The sequence below is a fragment of the Nomascus leucogenys genome, chromosome 21, assembly GCF_006542625.1.
Source record: "Nomascus leucogenys isolate Asia chromosome 21, Asia_NLE_v1, whole genome shotgun sequence".
Lineage (NCBI taxonomy): Eukaryota > Metazoa > Chordata > Mammalia > Primates > Hylobatidae > Nomascus > Nomascus leucogenys.
Window position 1 is genome coordinate 53,421,703 of NC_044401.1, and position 18,482 is coordinate 53,440,184.

Consider the following 18,482-nt stretch of genomic DNA (forward strand, 5'->3'; position numbering starts at 1 on the left):
ATCTCCCAAGCCCTGAGAATATGCCAAAATTCATATTGTCTACTAATCTCATTTTTATTTATAACTTTGCATTGTCTATCTTTTTCCATTTGTGAGATTATATATGGTCCCTAATCTGTGAAGTTCAGTATCTTTCCTGGGAGTGGTCAGGAGAAGGAACAGAAAAACCATGTCTGTCCATATTGTTGGACAAGTTCCTGGCAGTAATTACTTAGGCAGAGGCGAGATTGGTATTATTTGTAGCAAGAACAATCCTTTACATTTTATATAGTATTTTAGGACTACTTTGACTGCCCTGAGGTCAGTATTATCATAAATGATGGGTGAGAAGAGAGTAGGTGGAGGATGAGAGGCTGCAAACTGGGAAGGAGAAAGCTTTATCTTTTTTTATTTTTTATTTTTATTATTTTTCCTCTACCCCCTCCTTTTTTTTTTTTTTTTTTTTTTTTTTTTCTCTTTTCTGTTTTAAGACAGCTTTCTAACCCAGCCAGGTGTGGTGGCCCTGTAATCCCAGCAATTTGAGAGGCCAAGGCAGGCAGATCACTTGAGGTCAGGAGTTCAAGACCAGCCTGGCCAACATGGCGAAACTCCATCTCTACTAAAAATACAAAAATTAGTCAGGCGTGGTGGTGCATGCCTGTAATCCCAGCTACTTGCGAGGTTGAGGCAGGAGAATCACTTGAACCGGCGAGGTGGAGGTTGCAGTGAGCCGAGATCATGCCAGTGCACTCTAGCCTGGCTGACACAGTGAGACTATGTCTTGTGTCTCAAAAAAAAAAAAAAAAGAAAAGAAAGAAAGCAAGCTTTCTAACCCTTTAGTTTTTCTTAGAAGTCAGCATTTAAATGAACGGGAAAGGAGCACCAAATGCATTTTAAAGAGTCACCTTGACCTTTTATGTCAGTACAACTATTAAAATGACTAATTTTAGGCAATGGTCCTTGGTTTAATATTTATCAAGCAAATCAGCATCCCATACCCTAAAGAACTGCAGATGGAATTTCTGCTCTAAGGAGCTTCACATTAATAACATGCAGTCACAGTGAGTCAGTGGTAGACTTTAAAAACAACACGTGTGAAAAAGGCAAGAAGAGTGTGAAAGAACATGATGTGTTTAGAAGGAAAGCAGTAGATTGATGTGACTGAATGAAGTCTATGGCTTAATGGCAGGGAAAATAGCCTTTATTATTGGGTGCCAAGGACTACTCTCAGTACTTTAAATTTGATAACTAGTTTAATCCTCACAATAACCTTTTGATTTGGGTGCTATATCATTGCCCCATTTTACAGATGAGAAAACCGAGGCCCAGAGTGGTTCCCTGTCTAAGGTCACTCATCTGGTGCATGATGGACTAGTTTGAATACCAGCTTTCTAAAGGTATTTGAACCTTTCTTTTTTTTTGTTGTTTTATTTGTTTTTCATTATTTTACTTCCTGAAACACAAGCTTGAACCTTTCTGAGCCCCTAGTTTTCTTATTTGTAAAACAGAAATAACTATCTCAAAGAAATTTTCAATGAGATAATACATATAATAGCTTCCAACATCATCTTTTTTTTTTTTTTTTTTTTTTTTTTTTTTTGAGAGACAAGGTCTCACTCTGTCACCCAAGCTAGAGTGCAGTGGTGAGATCATAGCTCACTGCAGCCTCGACCTCCCGGGCACAAGCAACCCTCCCACCTCAGACTCCCAAGTAGCTGGGACCACAGGTGCATGCCACCACGGCTGGCTAATTTCGTTTGTGTAGCGACAGGGGCTCACTGTGTGCCTCTGCTGGTCTCAAATTCCTGAGCTCAAATGATCCTTCTGCCTCAGCCTCCCCGAGTGCTGGGATTATAGGTGTGGGCCACTGTGCCTGGCTGCCTCCAGCATCTTATCTCATTAATAGTCAGTGTTCAGAAAATGATTGCTGTTATTATTATTTTTATGTATTATTGTTGGTCACATGGGTTTTCCTCAGGTTGAGAAACTGTTATTTGCTCAGTCATCCAGTGATTGATGGACACTTATGTTAGCTCCGTTTATCACTGTTTTATTAGCAACACTGCTGTGACATCACTTTGTACAGATTACTTTCGTTGGGAAAGGGGCAAAGGAGGCACTGACTTCCTTGGATGTGTTGTCCAAAGTGGAATTATGTTGTCAGCTATAAAAATTATAAAACTTGTTACACATTGATAAATAATGCCTGTCAAAATTTGCAGGGTGCTGTGGCTCACACGTGTAATCCCAACTTCCAGGCTGCAGTGAACTATGATCACACCACTGCACTCCAGCCTGGGCAACAGAGCCAGACCCTGTTTCTTAAATTAAAAAAAAAAAAATTAGCTGAGTACTTAGATCAGATGGATTGAAACATGACAGCCCCATTTCATCTGACTGGTTAAGGTCCTCATGGAATGAAAAACACCTTCGGGCACTCTCCTATGAGAGAGAGAATGGGTTTCTTTAATTGCCAGATTGTCTGAACACAGCCTCAGCTACTTCTAGGAATAAGACGAAGCAGTGAGGAAGTTGCCAGTTGAGTGATTCTTGGGGAAAAAAATTAGCATTCAGTGCCAGCTCTCTAAAGTGTGGATTCTGGATTCTGGTAGAAGCCAGTAAAGAAACGTTTTCTCTGGAGTGGAAGCTAGTTAAGATTTATTCTGTGGTGGTGAAGCCATCTGAAACCTTACAAGCGGTGTGGTTGGATCGGCATACGGGAGCTGACTGCCTCAGGACTGTGGAAGCCTGCCTCTCTGTGCCTCAGCCGGAACTCAGGGTATTCAGTAGTCACTTGCTAATTTCTGAGAACACAGCACTCCTGAAGGGATAGAAAGCATGAATAATACCCAACGTTTTTAGACTAGTACTGTGTGTCAGGTATTGTAACATTCATTCAGTCCCTGAAATTTACAAACTAGTTATTGCTGCCCTTTTTCATTTGAGGATACTGATGCCCACATAAGTTAAGTGGCTTGCCCTGGGTCACATAGCTCGTAAATGCCCAGCTAGCATTTGAACCCAGGCAGTCTTCTTCTTGGAATGCTTGCTCTTAACACTTTACTGTTCTATGAAAGGTCTTTGGTGGTGGGCGTCACTCCTGGTTCACACTTGGGTCACTCCTTCCACAGGACCTACTGGGTCACACCTCCCCTCCCCCCACCCACCCCAGTGGGCCTCAGTTCTGGCTTATCATGGAGGCCTTCCCTGACCGCTCCTGCAACTCCACCACTCCCTATGTCTTTCCCTGTTTTTGTTTTCCCCATAGCACTTTCCACAGTTGGCTACACTGTATCTTATTGTTTGTTGGTTGGCTGGTTGATCTTTGGTCTTTGTTCCACCACTGAGGATGTGGAGGGAAGGAATTTTGTCTTGTTTTGCTCCTTGTGTTTGGATGCTTCCAATAGTATGTGACATGTACTAGGTGCTCAGTAAATATTTGATGAGTGGATTATACTGCTTCCTTCCTGAACCAATATAGTGAACCTGAGTCCTCCCTATTGCTCCCTACTTTTGTATTTTCTAATGTATAGAAAAGGAAGGCCGGGCATGGTGGCTTACGCCTGTAATCCCAGCAATTTGGGAGGTAGAGGCGGACGGATCACTTGAGGTCAGGAGTTCGAGACCAACCTGGCCAACATGATGAAACCCCATCTCTACTAAAAATACAGAAATTAGCTGGGCGGGGCGAAGTGAGCCAAGATGGTGCCACTGCACTCCAGCCTGGCAACAGAGCAAGACTCTGTCTCAAAAAAAAAAAAAAAAAAATTAGCCGGGCATGGTGGCACACACCTGTAGTCCCAGCTACTAGGGAGGCTGAGGCAGGAGAATTGCTTGAACCCAGGAAGCAGAGGTTGCAGTGAGCTGAGATCATGCCGCTGCACTCTAGCCTGGGTGACAGAGTGAGACTCTGTCTAAAAAAGAAAGTAAAAAGGCAGCTAACAAAATGGAAGAAAATACTTACAAATCATGTATCTGATAAGGGACTACTATCCAGAATATATAAAGAATTTTAAAAATACGATGGAAAGTCCGGGCGCAGTGGCTCACGCCTGTAATCCCAACACTTTGGGAGGCCGAGGCTGATGGATCACTTGAGGTCAGGAGTTCAAGACCAGACTGGCCAACATGGTGAAACCCTGTCTCTACTGAAAATACAAAAAATTAGTTGGACGTGGTGGTGTGCACCTGTAATCCCAGTTACTTGGAAAGCTGAGGCAGGAGAATAGCTTGACCCCAGGAGGCGGAGGTTGCAGTGAGCCAAGATCATGCCACTGCACTCCAGCCTGGGCAACAGAGCAGGACTCTGTCTCAAAATAAAACAACAACAACAACAACAAAACAACGAAAAGACAACCCAGTTTAAAAACAAGAGAAGGATTTGAATAGCCATTTCTTCAGAAAAGATATTCAAAGGGCCAGTAAGCACATGAAAAGTTGTTAAACATCATAGGTATTAGGGAAATGGAAATACCAGTACAAATCACAGAGATGCCATTCTATACCTGCTACAATGGCTGTGATAAAAAAAAAGAAAGGCAAGAACAAGTGTTGAGAATGTGGAGAAATTGGGACCCTCATACATTGCTGATTAGATTGTAAAGTGGTACAGCTGCTTTGGAAAAAAAGCTTGGCAGTTCCTCCAAATGTTAAACATAGCTACCACATGACCCAGCAGTTCTACTCCTATATACCTATAAGAAATGAAACATATGTCCACACAAAAACTCATACATAGCAGCATTATTCATAATGAATCACCCAAAAGTGGAAACAGCACAAATGTTCATCAACTGAGAAATGGATAAATAAAATTGGTGCATCTGTACGATGGAATATTATCTAACCATAAGCAGGAGTGAAGTACTGATAAATGCTACAGTGTGATGACCCTTGAAAACATTTTGCTAAGGTCGTAAAAATAACTCCAGATAGTGTATAATTCAATGTGTATAAAATGTCCAGAATAGGCAAATCTGTGGCAAGAAAGTAGATTAGATCCAACCTGGATCTCCATTGTCTAGCACAGCTCCTGGTACTTTGTAGCCCGCCAAATATTCACTGAACCAAAATGACAGCCATGTTTCAATTCAGGCTGGGGATGGGGAGTGAAGGGAGATGGGGAGTGATCACTTAGGAGTATGGGGTTTCTTGTGGGGAGGCTGGAATATTCTAGTGTTAGATTGGAGAGATGATTGTACAACTCTGTAAACAGAATTAAAAATACTGAATTATTTACTTTAAATGGATGAATTACATGGTATGTGAATTATATCTGAAAAACAGTCATGAAAATGAATATTATTTTGCCATATCAATATCCAGTTTGGGCTGCAGCCCTTAAACACTACCGCATAAAAACCTGCACTGAAATGGTCTTTTTTTCATACTGTTTGCTGCCTGAGGTAGAGCCTGTATCTGGACAGGCTGAGTATCCCTTATCTGAAATACTTGGGGCCAGAAGTGTTTTAGATTTTGGAATTTTTCAGATTTTGGAGTGTTTGCACATATATAATGAGATCTCTTGGGGACGGCCCAAGTCTAAACACGAAGTTCATTTATGTTTCATATACGCCTCATACACATCGCCTGAAAGTGATTTTATATGATATTTTTGGAATTTTCCACTTGTGGTGTCATGCCAGTGCTCAAAAGGTTTCAGGTTTGGAGGTATTTTGCATTTTTGGTGTTCAGATTAGGGTTGTCCAACCTGGATCTCCATTGCCTAGCACTGTAGCCACTCAGATATTCACTGAACTGAAATGACAGCAGTCTTGCAATTCGTTTAAAGGGAGAAAAGTTAGCCGGTAATTATTATCTCCAAGACCCAGCGCTTCCTCTACCCTCCATCCTTCGACTAGGCTATATACATATCATAAGTAGTATCTGCTTTACTACTTACAGAGTATTTTCTAATACCTTAACTCTGGGTTCCCCAACCCTTGGGAACCCCGTTAGGAACCAGGACGCACAGCGGGAGGTGAGTGGTGGGCGAGCTTCATTTGTATTGACAGCCAATCTCCATCACTTGCGTTACTGCCTGAGCTCTGCCTCCTGTCAGATCAGCAGCTGTGTTGGATTCTTATAGGAGCGCAATACCTATTTGAACTGCATATGTGAGGAATCTCGGTTGCAGGCTTTTTATGAGAATCAAATGCCTGATCTGTCACTGTCTCCCATGACCCCCAGAGGGACTGTCTAGTTGCAGGAAAATAATCTCAGGGCTCCCACTGATTCTACATTATGGTGAGTTGTATAATTCTTTCATTACATATTACAATGTAATAATAACAAATAAAGTGCACAATAAATGTAATGTGCTTGAGTCATCCTGAAACCACTGTCCCCTGGACCCACATCCATGGAAAAATTGTCTTCCACAAAACCTCTTCCTGGTACCAAAAAGTTTGGAGACTGCTGCCCTAACTCATTAAATCTGAAAGCAACTTGGTAAAGTTAGTGTGATTAAGCCATTTTACAGAGAAGGAAGCTGACTCAGAAAGTTTAAGTAAGTTGACCTCAGGCATCCTGGGACATTGCCAGACTTGAAAGCCAGGGCCTTGCCGCTGTACTATGCAGCCCTTCACATCTGCATACTTGTAATGAGGTCCCTGACGGCTGGCTGCATGCCTGAATCACAGGGAAGGCCACCTACAGGTGGTTTACAGGCCTTGGAGTTTGTATCATTTCAAGGTCAAGGAGAAATTATCCTTTTGGATGCCTATTTTACTGGCAGTTCTAGAGGCATAAAATAAAGTCAGCAGTCAGTTTTAATCCATTGCTGTTGTTTTGTTGCAAACAAATCTCCGAAGGTAAGAAAAATTGATTGTTATGATCAGATGCTGGTTCATGCTGTGCCCATGATGTTATTCATTTTGTTCTGAAGAAATGAGTCATAAGCCCATTTGCTTCCTATCCCCTGTGGCTGAACTAGTTCAGCTGCACAGCAGTGAGAGAAATTCAGTTCTGCACACATTTATTGATGTGTGTGTTCCCTGTGCCAGGCAGTGCACAAGGAGCTAAGGATGCAGACATAAATAAGCCCCAGTCCTTGTTCTCCGAGAGCCTGGAGTGTTTTCTAGGTCCTTTAATCATGGCATGCAATTGTTCTTTTAGGGGGAAGATTTGGATTGTAAAACATAATCCTTGATATTTTAAAATGGTAAATCCTTCTCTCAGAAAGTGATTCTCTTAAAATTGAGGAACTTTTTGTTTGTGGAATGTGCAGAAAGAAGGAATGACACAAATATTTAGAATTCAACAGTTTTAGAAACTGATCTTTCACTTCAGGGCCAGCCTTGTTAGAGTCAGAATTTGATGACATTTCATCTCTTCAAAGATTAATGGAATCCATTTTTATACATGTAAGGATTTACACAGTTGAAAGTTAACTCAGCCACCACTCCATTCACATTTGTCAGGTCATCATCTGTGTATCCCATAAATTTGTTTTAAAATGCTAGAAAGTAATATGCCAACATTATAGAAGTGAGGGAAATGGAGGGAAATTATAGAGTAAAATCATCACCTAAAATTTCACTACCCTAATACCGAGAGGCTGGACCTGAGGCGTGTTATCTTCGCACCTCCATCTCCTCATCTGTAAAATTAAGAATAATAGTACCTATTTTATGGAGCTTTGCCATGACCAAATGAGATAGCAAATTAAAGCACACATGCAAAAACCCACAATAAATGTATTTTATTAGAGCAAAAATAAGCATTTTTATATAGTCTCTTTGTCTTGTTTTTCTCATTTTTTATGAAGTTTTTTTTGTTTTGGTATGCTTAAAGAAAGAAATTATATAGAGACAGAGTCTCGCTATGTTACCCAGGCTGGTCTCAAACTCCTGAGCTCAAACATTCCCCTGGCCTTGGCCTCACAAAGCGCTAGGACTATAGATGTGAGCCACTATGCCCAGCCTGTTAGACTTTTGTATCTTTGTTTCTTACTGCATATTAAATGATCACTTTCCATCTTGTGTGTGATTCCTGTCTGTGATAGTAACAGTATGCCATCATAGTGCATCCTTTCCTCTGTCGTTGGACGTTTGGGATGCTTTCAATATTATAAGTAGTGCTTCAGTGAGCAATTTTATATATGTAGTATATTTTTACTTCCTGGAAACCTTACGCAAGTTTCTTAATCACTGTCTTTGTTCCCTTGTGTATGAATGGGGATAGAATCCTATCTACCTGAGAGGAGAGCTTTGTGTATTAAATGAAGCAATACCACAACACACGTGGCACAGTGGCTGGTATTTACCAGATGCTCAGTAAACGTTACCTCTTACTCTGTGTTTCTGGCTTATTTCTTTAAGCTTGCTCCAGAGATGGGGTTTCTTGCTTCAGTGCTTTCCAGAAGAATTTTATGCAGTTAACAGCAATATGTGAAAGGACTGATTTCTCAACCTCCTTATTAGCAGTGATCCCAGGTTTTAACTAACTCTCTTTCCCTTCAAAATAATAGTGAAAAAAACAAGTTCATCCATACTTGAGCAGATTTTTAGGACTGGGACTTGCTTCTGCTCACTCACCTGAACAGTCAGACCCCCTGTACACCAAGGTCAGGTTCCAGAGGCTCTTTAGAAGTCTTTTTTTTTTTTTTTTGAGATAGAGTCTCGCTTTGTCACCCAGGCTGGAGTGCAGTGGCGCGATCTCGGCTCACTGCAAGCTCTGCCTCCTGGGTTCACGCCATTCTCCTGCCTCAGCCTCCCAAGTAGCTGGGACTACAGGTACCTGCCACCACGTCTGGCTAATTTTTTTGTATTTTTTAGTAGAGACGGGGTTTCACTGTGTTAGCCAGGATGGTTTGGATCTCCTGACCTTGTGATCTGCCTGCCTCTGCTTCCCAAAGTGCTGGAATTACAGGCATGAGCCACGCGCCCAGCCTGGAAGTCTGTTTTTCTAAGCCTGCAGTCCCCAGTTGCATTCCACCAAATTGTAGTGTAAGTTGGTACTTTGAAGCTTAAAACCTAGCATATTTTATTCCTTACTCAATGAAGTACATATTGTTGGTCTTCCTTGTATTTTTACTTTTTCTAAAACAAGCCAACAGTTTGCACTAGGAAAATCCATTGTGGCAAATAACGACCTCTACGATCCCTTCCCCTCTCCAGAAAAAAGAAATTGGCAAGGGTAACCATAAGTCCTGGTTTGCTCAGTTTATACTCGTCCTAGTGTAATTATTTATAGCGATCCCTTCACCCTCAGAAGTGACCTAGTTTGGATGATAAATTATATCGTCATCCTAGCCCCAGGGGATTCCTCAGCAGCTGGGTTATCTGCCTACACTTGCCACCTCTCTACTCCCCCTGACAACTTGCTGTCTCTCCAACAAAGGATTCAGCCACATTGCTTTCACCACGCTTGACTCAGAAGGTTCTGCGTGTGTCCAGCCTCTTCTGATTTCACATTAGCCCAGTGTGTCCACTTTCCCATTCCTTTCTCCTCCATCTTGCCAATGGTTGTCAGTGGCATTGGCAGGGCACTTTTCATTTGATTCAGAAATGCTTTTGTCTTTCAGAATTATGTGTTTTTCAGCTCAATTCATCCCATAGGCAAATGTAACATTCCTCATTTCTCATCACTTGCAATTTAAGAAGTTATGTCTGTTTTCAATTTCATCTTAAATGCAAACCTCCTCTTACAGAACTTTTAAGCCTTATTTTGCCCTTGTAAAATATGATAAGATTATCTTCATAAAGTGCCTCAAAAGCCCTCATGAACAGACAGGTCAACGATGAGGAAGCAATGGCAAGGACAAGTCTACAGTGATAATGTACAGCTCCTGTCTCCCTCATTGGCCACAGGCAGAGTTTGTCCCATAAGACAAGACTTTGTAGGTACAGAAGCTTCCACATTGGAAAAGCTAAAACAAGTTAGCTACTCGCTTGTGATTACCTTGTGTACCTAGGTAACTATAATTTAACTGGCATAAAGGGCTTTGTGATTTGAGAGACCCTCTTTTCCTCCAAACAAGTGCTCACATTTCTTGGGGTAAAGTGTCCACGTTTTGAGGAGGAAAAGCGAGTGTTTTGATGAGGGATCCTGCCAGAGTGAACCCTTGCAGTGTCAGTGTGGGGAGTGTCGTTCATAGGTAAGAGTGTGGATTCTTAATGGAAGACAAGTTTATCTCTTTGTTTTAACTAGGTGACTTTCGGATGGTGGTTGGAGAAGATAAAACAAAAGTGTTGAATATTGTGAAGCCCAATATAGCCCACTTTCGAGAGCTCTATGGCAGCATACTACAGGAAAATCCTCAAGTGGTGTATAAAAGCCAACAAGGCTGGCTGGAGGTAAACTGTATGTGGAAGATAGCTTGTATTATTTCTAAGACAAGGGCTATTTGCAGGAAGAAAGTCAGGGGTGGAACAGCATGACTGGTGTGAGAACATGTATAATTTAAAAAGTAAGTACTGTATGTAAACATAGGCTTCTGTGTATCTGGAATAATGCTAAAAGGTAACAGACTAGTAATAAGAGGCTGCCTTTGGAGAAGGGAACTAGGGGCAGAAGTGGGAGAGGGACTTGTTTTGACCATGTATATCTTTTTTGCCATTGGAAATTCTTACCATGTCTATCAATTACCAATCAAAACAAGTGAAAAGAAACTTTTAGATCACTCTCATTCCATCCCCAGACCCATTTAGCTCCCCAGAGGTAACTGTACTGACAGTTTGATGTCCGGTTGCTGTTTTTTTTTTTTCCTTTTTTTGGGACAGAGTCTGACTCTGTTGCCCAAGCTGGAGTGCAGTGGCATGATCTCAGCTTATTGCAGCCTCAAACCCCCCAGCCTGGGATCAAGCCATCCTCCCACCTCAGCCTCCTGAGTAGCTGGGACTACAGGTGCATGCCACCACGCCTGGCCAATTTTTGTATTTTTTTTGTAGAGACAGGGTTTTGCCGTGTTGCACAGGCTGGTCTCAAACTCCTGAGCTCAAGCAGTCTGCCCGCCCCAGCGTCCAAAAGTACTGGGATTATAGGGATGAGCCACGCACCCAGCCTGCTGTCTGTTCTTCCAGATCTTTTCACGTGTACTTTTGTATATGTTTGTATGCATATATGAAGAGGTTTGGTTTTGTTATACATTAATGGGCTCATACATATTCAAAATTCTCTTCTTTCCCCACTTGTTATGTTTATTACGTCTGGGAATTTTTCTTTTTGATATATCAAATAAAACTTTCTTATCAAGGTGTTGTTTAAATTAATATTAAGTGTTTGTTTGAAAATAAAAACCAGGCAGGGCCACAGGTTTTTTTTTTTTCCTTTAATGTAAAGAACACTGTATTTTTCTTCATTTATGCTCTTCTCCATCCACATAATAGGGGCAACTAACATTGTAATGAGTAATAGATTAACGGAATTTCTAGAGCTAAAAAGGGAATTTAAAAAAATAAGAATTATTTTAAAATAAGAATAGAGAGTGACATATGAAATGCAAGAATACCCACCACTCAGTTTAACAGATTTTGCCACATTTGGTTCAGGTTGAGGTTTTTCGTTTTATGCATGTACATGATTTAAAAGCCAAATGATACCTCAAGTTTATGACAAAAAGAGCAGTTCCGTGCTGCGTACCTTCCCACATTCTCAGCCCTGCTTACCAGAGGCAGCTGCTTTCGTCTCTACAGCTGATTCTTCTGATATTCACCTCCATGTTCTAAATAATATGCTTTGACTATTATTTCTTGATTTTTTTTCAATCTTACACTTTATTTTTGCCATCCTGGAAGAAGGGGATTTTTTTTACCGTCTTACACTACCCCATCAATTCATATACCAGTACACACACTCACACACACGCACTTAGCACACACATTCTCTTCCCCTTCTACCTCACGCCCTCATGCTTCACATAAAGTCACTTCATAATTTTCGGTTAGGTTAATATTCAATATTTATTTTATTGTGACAGCCTTTTCTTTATTGATGAGCTGTGGCATTATGAAGTTCCTTTTCCTGTACAACTTTGTTTCTCCTGGAGTTAATAGTTGTCTTTTTTTTTCAGTTGCTTAGGTCAGTCATCCTCAAACTCTTGACAGATCCGTGAAACTCTTCCCATTATAGACAGATTTATTGGGTATTTTCTGTTTCTTGTTTTTCATAGGCATGTTTTTCCTGGAGCCCCCTGCCCTGTTCCTTTCTCGACTGGTTGTTTTCTAGCTCACTGCACAGCCGCACTCCTCCACCTTCCCTTCATTATCACCCCGACAATTCCCTTTGCCTCCCTTGCGCTAGTTTTTGGTTTTGTGGGTCTTGCATTTTTCCTCTTCCATGGTTTACACTCTGATATTAGTGAAGTTTCTCTTTTATTACCTTCTTAAAGGGTGTGAGGGAGGTAAGTTTTTGAGACTATGTATCTCTGAAAATTCTACCCTCCCTTTGATAGATAGTATTGGCTAGATATCAAATTCTAGGGTGGAAATAATTTTCCCTCTTTATTTATATCTGTTTCCCATTCATTATTCAGTCACTTGGTGGACTCTTTCTTTGTTTCTTTTCTTTCTTTCTCTTGACCAGGGCCTTGCTCAGTTGCCCTGCCTAGAGTGCAGTGGCATAATCCTGGCTCACTGCGGCCTCAAACTCCCAAGCTCAAGTGACTCTCCCACCTCAAACTCCTGAGTAACTGGGACTACAGGCACGCGCCACCACGCCCAACTGGTTTTTGCATTTTTAGCAGAAACGGTTTCACCGTATTGCCCAGGCTGGTCTCGAACTCCTGGGCTCAAGCCATCCTCCCACCTTGGTCTTCCAAAATATTGGATTAACTGGTGTGAGCCACAGCGCCCAGCCTCAGTGAGCCTTTTCTATCTGGAATTTTATAAGCTTCAATTCTAAGGAATTTTTAAAAATTATTTCTGTAATTATTTCTTCAAACCCATTTTCTTAGTTTGTTCTTCCTGGGATTCCTGTTAAGTGGTTGCTAGACCTCCTGGTTTAACCTTTTTTCCTTTCTCTCTATCTTTCTCTCTCTCTCTCTCTCGTCTCTTTGTTTATTAAATTTAGCTTTATGGGAGAATATTTCTGATTGGTTTTTTAACACTTCTACTGAATTTTTAATTTTCCCAAAATGTTCTTTCTTATAGCTTCCTATTCTTGTATTATGGATGCATTATTTTCTCCTAATCTCTTTAATGATCTTTATTATAACTTTTGAAGATTTTGTCTTGTTCTCTCACATTGTTTTTTTCTCTTAGTTCCTCTTGTCTGTTTTTACTCTAGTCTGTTATGTTAGAAGCTTTTTTCAAATGTCTGAGTTTCCTTCCTGGCCTGATTTTTTAAATTAATTAATGAATTAATCAATTTGAGAGGGGATTTCACTCTGTCACCTAGGCTACAGTGTAGTGGCATGATCATAGCTCACTGCAGCCTTGAACTCTTGCACTCAAGTGATCCTCTCACCTCAGCCCCTTGAGGACCTGGGACTACAGGCCCATGCCACTATGCCCAGCTGATTTTTTTATATATGTGTGTGTGTGTATATACATATATATATATATATGTGTATGTATATACACACACACACATATATATTTGTACCCATATGATCTGAGACATTAAATTTTTTTTTGTCGAGACAGGGTCTCACTTTGTTGCCCTGGCTGGTCTTGAACTCCTAGGCTCAAGCGATCCTCCCGCCTTGGCCTCCCAAAGTACTGGGATTACAGGCAAGAGCCACCATGCCTGGCTCTGGCCTGTTTTTAAAGAATGAGGCACTAAAATACAGGCTGGAAATTCTTTGTGATATATCAGGCTTGTCAACTGGTGGGCTTGACTATAGGATTATGAGGCAAAGACCTAGCTATTTTGTTTTGTTTTGTTTTGAGATGGAGTCTCTCTCTGTCACCCAGGCTGGAGTACAGTGGCACAATCTCGGCTCACTGCAACCTCTGCCTCCCAAGTTCAAGCGATTCTTGTGCCTCAGCCTCCCAAATAGCTGGAACTACAGGCATGCGCCATCACACCCAGCTAATTTTTGTATTTTTAGTAGAGACGGGGTTTCACCATGTTGGCCAAGCTAGTCTTGAACTCCTGACCTCAAGTGATCTGCCCGCCTCGGCCTCCCAAAGTGCTGGGATTACTGGTGTCAGCCACTGCACCTGGCCAAGGACCTAGCTGTTTTATTGGAGGATCTCAAATATCAGTGTCTGTAGAATTTCTCCAGAGATCTTCTATTGTGTGGCTAGAGGACAGGGAAGTATAATGTATCTGTCTACCAAGGTCACTTCTCCTTCTACCCTTGGTCCCCAGGCCCATGTCTTCTGCCAGTTGGGAATATAGTACTGTGTAATGGTGATTGATTCAGGATGTGTCGCACAGCTCATCCTCACAGGACAGTGTCTTCAAGCTGTGCCGCTGCTCTGAGTTGACACATAAAATTATCTGCTTACCCTTGCAAGTTTTAGGTCTACAGGTGGTGCTCATCTCTGCCATTCCTCTTGGGATATGGTTTTATTTTTTTCTTTACTCTTTTGGCCAGGGGGAAAGAATGGCAGCTTCACGCCTTTAATCCCAGCACTTTGGGAGGCTGAGGTGGGTGGATCACTTGAGGCTAGGAGTTCAAAACTAGCCTGGCCAACGTGGTGAAACCCCATCTCTACTAAAAATACAAAAATTAGTCAGGCATGGTGGCGTGCACCTGTAATCACAGCTTCTCGGGAGGCCAAGGCCTGAGAATCACTTGAGCCTAGGAGATGGAGGTTGTAGCGAGCTGAGATCACACCACTGCACTCCAGCCTGGGCAACAGAGCGAGACTCTGTCTCAAAAATAATAATAATAATAACAGAATATTAGCTTTATTGATGAATACCTCATACACCATAAAAGCTAGTGTTTATAGTATAGTCACAGAACTGCACAGCCATCACCACAATGTAATTTTAGAATATTTCTGTCACTCCATACCCATTAGCAGTCCCCAGCTCTCCCCTCCCCCAGGCAACCACTAATCCACTTCTGTCTCTGTAGATTTGTCTGTTCTGGACAATTCATATGAATGGAATCATATAAAGTTTTTTCCATATCTGCTTTTTTCTTAAGTTGACATATAATAATTGTATCCATGTCTGCTTTTAAAATGCAATTTGACTTTCACAATTTAGCTGAATGCTTTCACTTTTGTTATTTTAATAAGAGTTAGTGTAAGGAAAATGAGAATTTACCAAATTTTTAAATCATGTCACCTGGTATTTTATCTTTACACACATGCTTTCAAGTGAAAATTCCAGTGTATTATTTTCCTCAAGAGAAAGCAGTGGCAAATACTACTTTCTAATTTTTTATATGTCATTCAAGCCATTGGAAGCTTCATAGGTAAAGCATAACTTAAATATAAGTTTATTCTAACTAATCCCAATATTGGCCTCAAAACATCAGTCCGTAAATGTCATTTCTAAGATTATTTTACATAAATACTCAAATTTGTTGTCATTTTTATAGCCAAAGCTAAGTAGAGGATGGGGCCTGTGAATTTAGAACCATCCTAGTGATAAATGTCAAATATTTAGATAAAAACCTAAATATTTACCCCCTAACTTTACAGAGCCATTAAATAATAACATTTTTCTCCTTCTCTGCATAGATTTTATAGACAAAACTAGAAAATTCAGGTATTTGGTATATACTTTTTTTTTTTTTTTTGAGACTGTCTTGGTCTTGTCACCCAGGCTGTAGTGCAGTGGCACAATCACCGCTCGTCGTAGCCTCAACTTCCCAGGCTCAAATGATTCTCCCACCTCGGCCTCCCAAGTAGACAGAACTATAGGCTTGCACCACCATGTCTGGCTATTTTTATTTATTTATTTTTCGTAGAGCTGGATATCTCACTCTTTTGCCAGGGCTGATCTTGAATTTTTGGGCTTAAACAATTCTCCTGCCTCAGCCTCCCAAACTGTTGGGATTACAGGTGTGAACCTGTGCGCCTGGCCCATTTGGTATATACTTAATAAATATTTATTCAATTTAAAAAATGGGGCCGGGCGCGGTGGCTTACGCTTGTAATCCCAGCACTTTGGGAGGCCGAGGCGGGCGGATCACGAGGTCAGGAGATCGCGACCACGGTGAAACCCCATCTCTACTAAAAATACAAAAAAATTAGCCGGGCGTAGTGGCGGGCGCCTGTAGTCCCAGCTACTCGGAGAGGCTGAGGCAGAAGAATGGCGTGAACCCGGGAGGCGGAGCTTGCAGTGAGCCGAGATTGCGCCACTGCACTCCAGCCTGGGCGACAGAGCGAGACTCCGTCTCAAAAAAAAAAAAAAAAAAATGGTAGAATGAGTGGATTCTAATTATTAAGAAAGTTGGTCATATCTGTAAACTCTAAGCCTAAAATGTAATACATTCATCTGATTTTTTCTTACTGTTCTCTTAGTTGAAGTTAAAACCTAAATATTTGTTAAAAGGATACAAGACAGATTCTTCCTTGGGAAATAATATGATGAGCTGTGTACACAGGGCAGTGTTACTGGTTCTGCACTTGGCAGGAATTCAATGTTTACAAGGTTTTTAAAAATTCACTCCATGAGGCACAGTGTATGAAACTGGGAGTTAGGAAAGCTAGCTCTGGCCTCAGCTCTGTGGCTAACTTTTGATTCAAGGGCTTCTGAGTAAAGTCTGACACATAGTTTTACATGTTTTATTTATACATTTATCTTCAGCATCTTAATATGTTTTATAATACTTTGGGAACTGAAGCCACTGGCATAGTAGCTTTAGGACAACTAAGTCGTATTGATTCAGTTACTCATTTCCTTAGTGTTTTTTGAGTACCTACTGTGTGCTGGCGATTAAAAGTGAGTAAGATTAGTTTCTGTCATCAGTGTATTCCTACAGTTTGTGAAATACAGCATACTAAAAGGACCTACGGGCAGGAGACACAATTCAGATCCCACTCACTCTCATTGATTTGAAATGGGAGGGGTCATCTCAGTGCCTGGATTTGACGCGGCCTCCGTGAGTGTCAACTGCAGCACTACTTCCTTTGACTGCTGGATTTAAGACAAATATAAATTTTAAAACCAAAAGTCAGAAACTGATCCTTGAGAGTGGCTTCTTTTCTCAGGTAGAAATGGAATATTATAGGACAAGAATTATCCTTTTTGAAGGGACTTAGACTCCTGAACACTTACCCATTCAGTTTCAGAAAAAGAGAGTCTCCTTAGCTTGCTGCCTCCCGAGGGGTGTGAGTGCATATATGTTTGTGTGATTTTTAAAGAGAAGCCCTGTGTCTTTGAGTATTTGTAGAATTTAAAGCACTTCCATAGACATCGTCTTTTTTTCCCCCCTTCAGATAGATAAAAGCCCAGAAGGACAGTTCACTCAGCTGATGACATTGCCCAAAAGCTTACAGCAACAGATAAATCATATTATGGACCCTCCTGGAAAAAACAGAGATGTGGAAGAAACTTTATTCCAAGTGGCTCATGATCCCGACTGTGGAGATGTGGTGCGACTAGGTACGTTTATGAATTTGATGTTGAGGAAATGCCAGCCATGAGGAAAAGCAGACTTTGTGATTGGAATGTAGTATTTCTTCCTTTTTGTTTAGCGAGATAGAGAGATTGCCTCTCAGAAGAAGAAAGCACGAAAAATTTGAGGGTTTTCTAAATCTGAATTTTTACTTGTTTGAAGTAAGGTGGTGAAAATACTTCTATTTTTAAATTCCTGGATCCTAAATCACTGTCAAAGGGAGAAACAATGTTTCTTTTGGTTGCTAGAGCACAACTTCTAGAATTTATTTAAAAGATGTGTCTGTGTTCTTTGTGGTGGTCTGAGAAAAGAGATTGGTGGCATTTTTTTATGCTTTTATAACATGGAGAACACAGCTTTCCTCAATCAACTCCATTTGATGTGTCTCTTACAGTGTTCAGTACATTCCCTCAGACATGGCCCACGTTCCACAGCATGTTCCCCAGAACTGCCCTGATGTTTATCCAAAACTCTGAACCCAGGCCAGGTGCAGTGGCTCATGCCGGTAATCGCAACACTTTAGGAAGTCCAGGAGGGAGAATCACTTGAGGCCAGGAGTTTGAGACCAGCTTGGGCAACAGAGCAAGACCCTGTCTCTGCAAAAATTAAAAAAGTAGCTGGGCATGGTGGCACGTGCCTATAATCTCAGCTAACTTGGGAGTCTGAGGTGGGAGGATCGCTTGAGTAGTTGGAGGCCGCAGTGAGCTAGGATCGCACCACTACACTCCAGGCTGAGTGATAGAGCAGCCCGTATCTCTTAAAAAACAACAACAACAAAAAGCCTGAACCTTATCTTCAGAGACTAACTTCCCTTTAAGGTGCTGAAGGTAATTTATGAGATCAGTCAATCAAGAAATATTTATGAAATTGAGAATGAGTCCCTCTGTCAGTTGAGTGCATCCTTCTGTTTTCTTTGAGTAAATATTTACTGAGCTCCTCCAGGTGCCAGATAGAATTTCCAGTAATGCTTTGCAAAGACCATCACACTGCAGTGGAACATGAGCTGCAGCAGGCGCTCCACTCCCACTCTCCT

At 41.3% G+C, this 18,482-nt stretch overlaps 1 protein-coding gene across 3 annotated transcripts in view; it reads left to right on the forward strand.

The window, feature by feature from the left end:
- Window positions 1-18,482, forward strand: part of TAMM41 (TAM41 mitochondrial translocator assembly and maintenance homolog) — a 59,008-nt gene that overhangs the window by 19,585 nt on the left and 20,941 nt on the right. For all 3 annotated transcript variants that reach the window (XM_003264983.1, XM_003264985.4, XM_030801776.1), the window contains 2 exons: window positions 10,132-10,277; window positions 17,271-17,436. In XM_003264983.1, coding sequence (XP_003265031.1) covers window positions 10,132-10,277; window positions 17,271-17,436 — 312 coding nt within the window. The remainder of the gene's footprint in view (window positions 1-10,131; window positions 10,278-17,270; window positions 17,437-18,482) is intronic.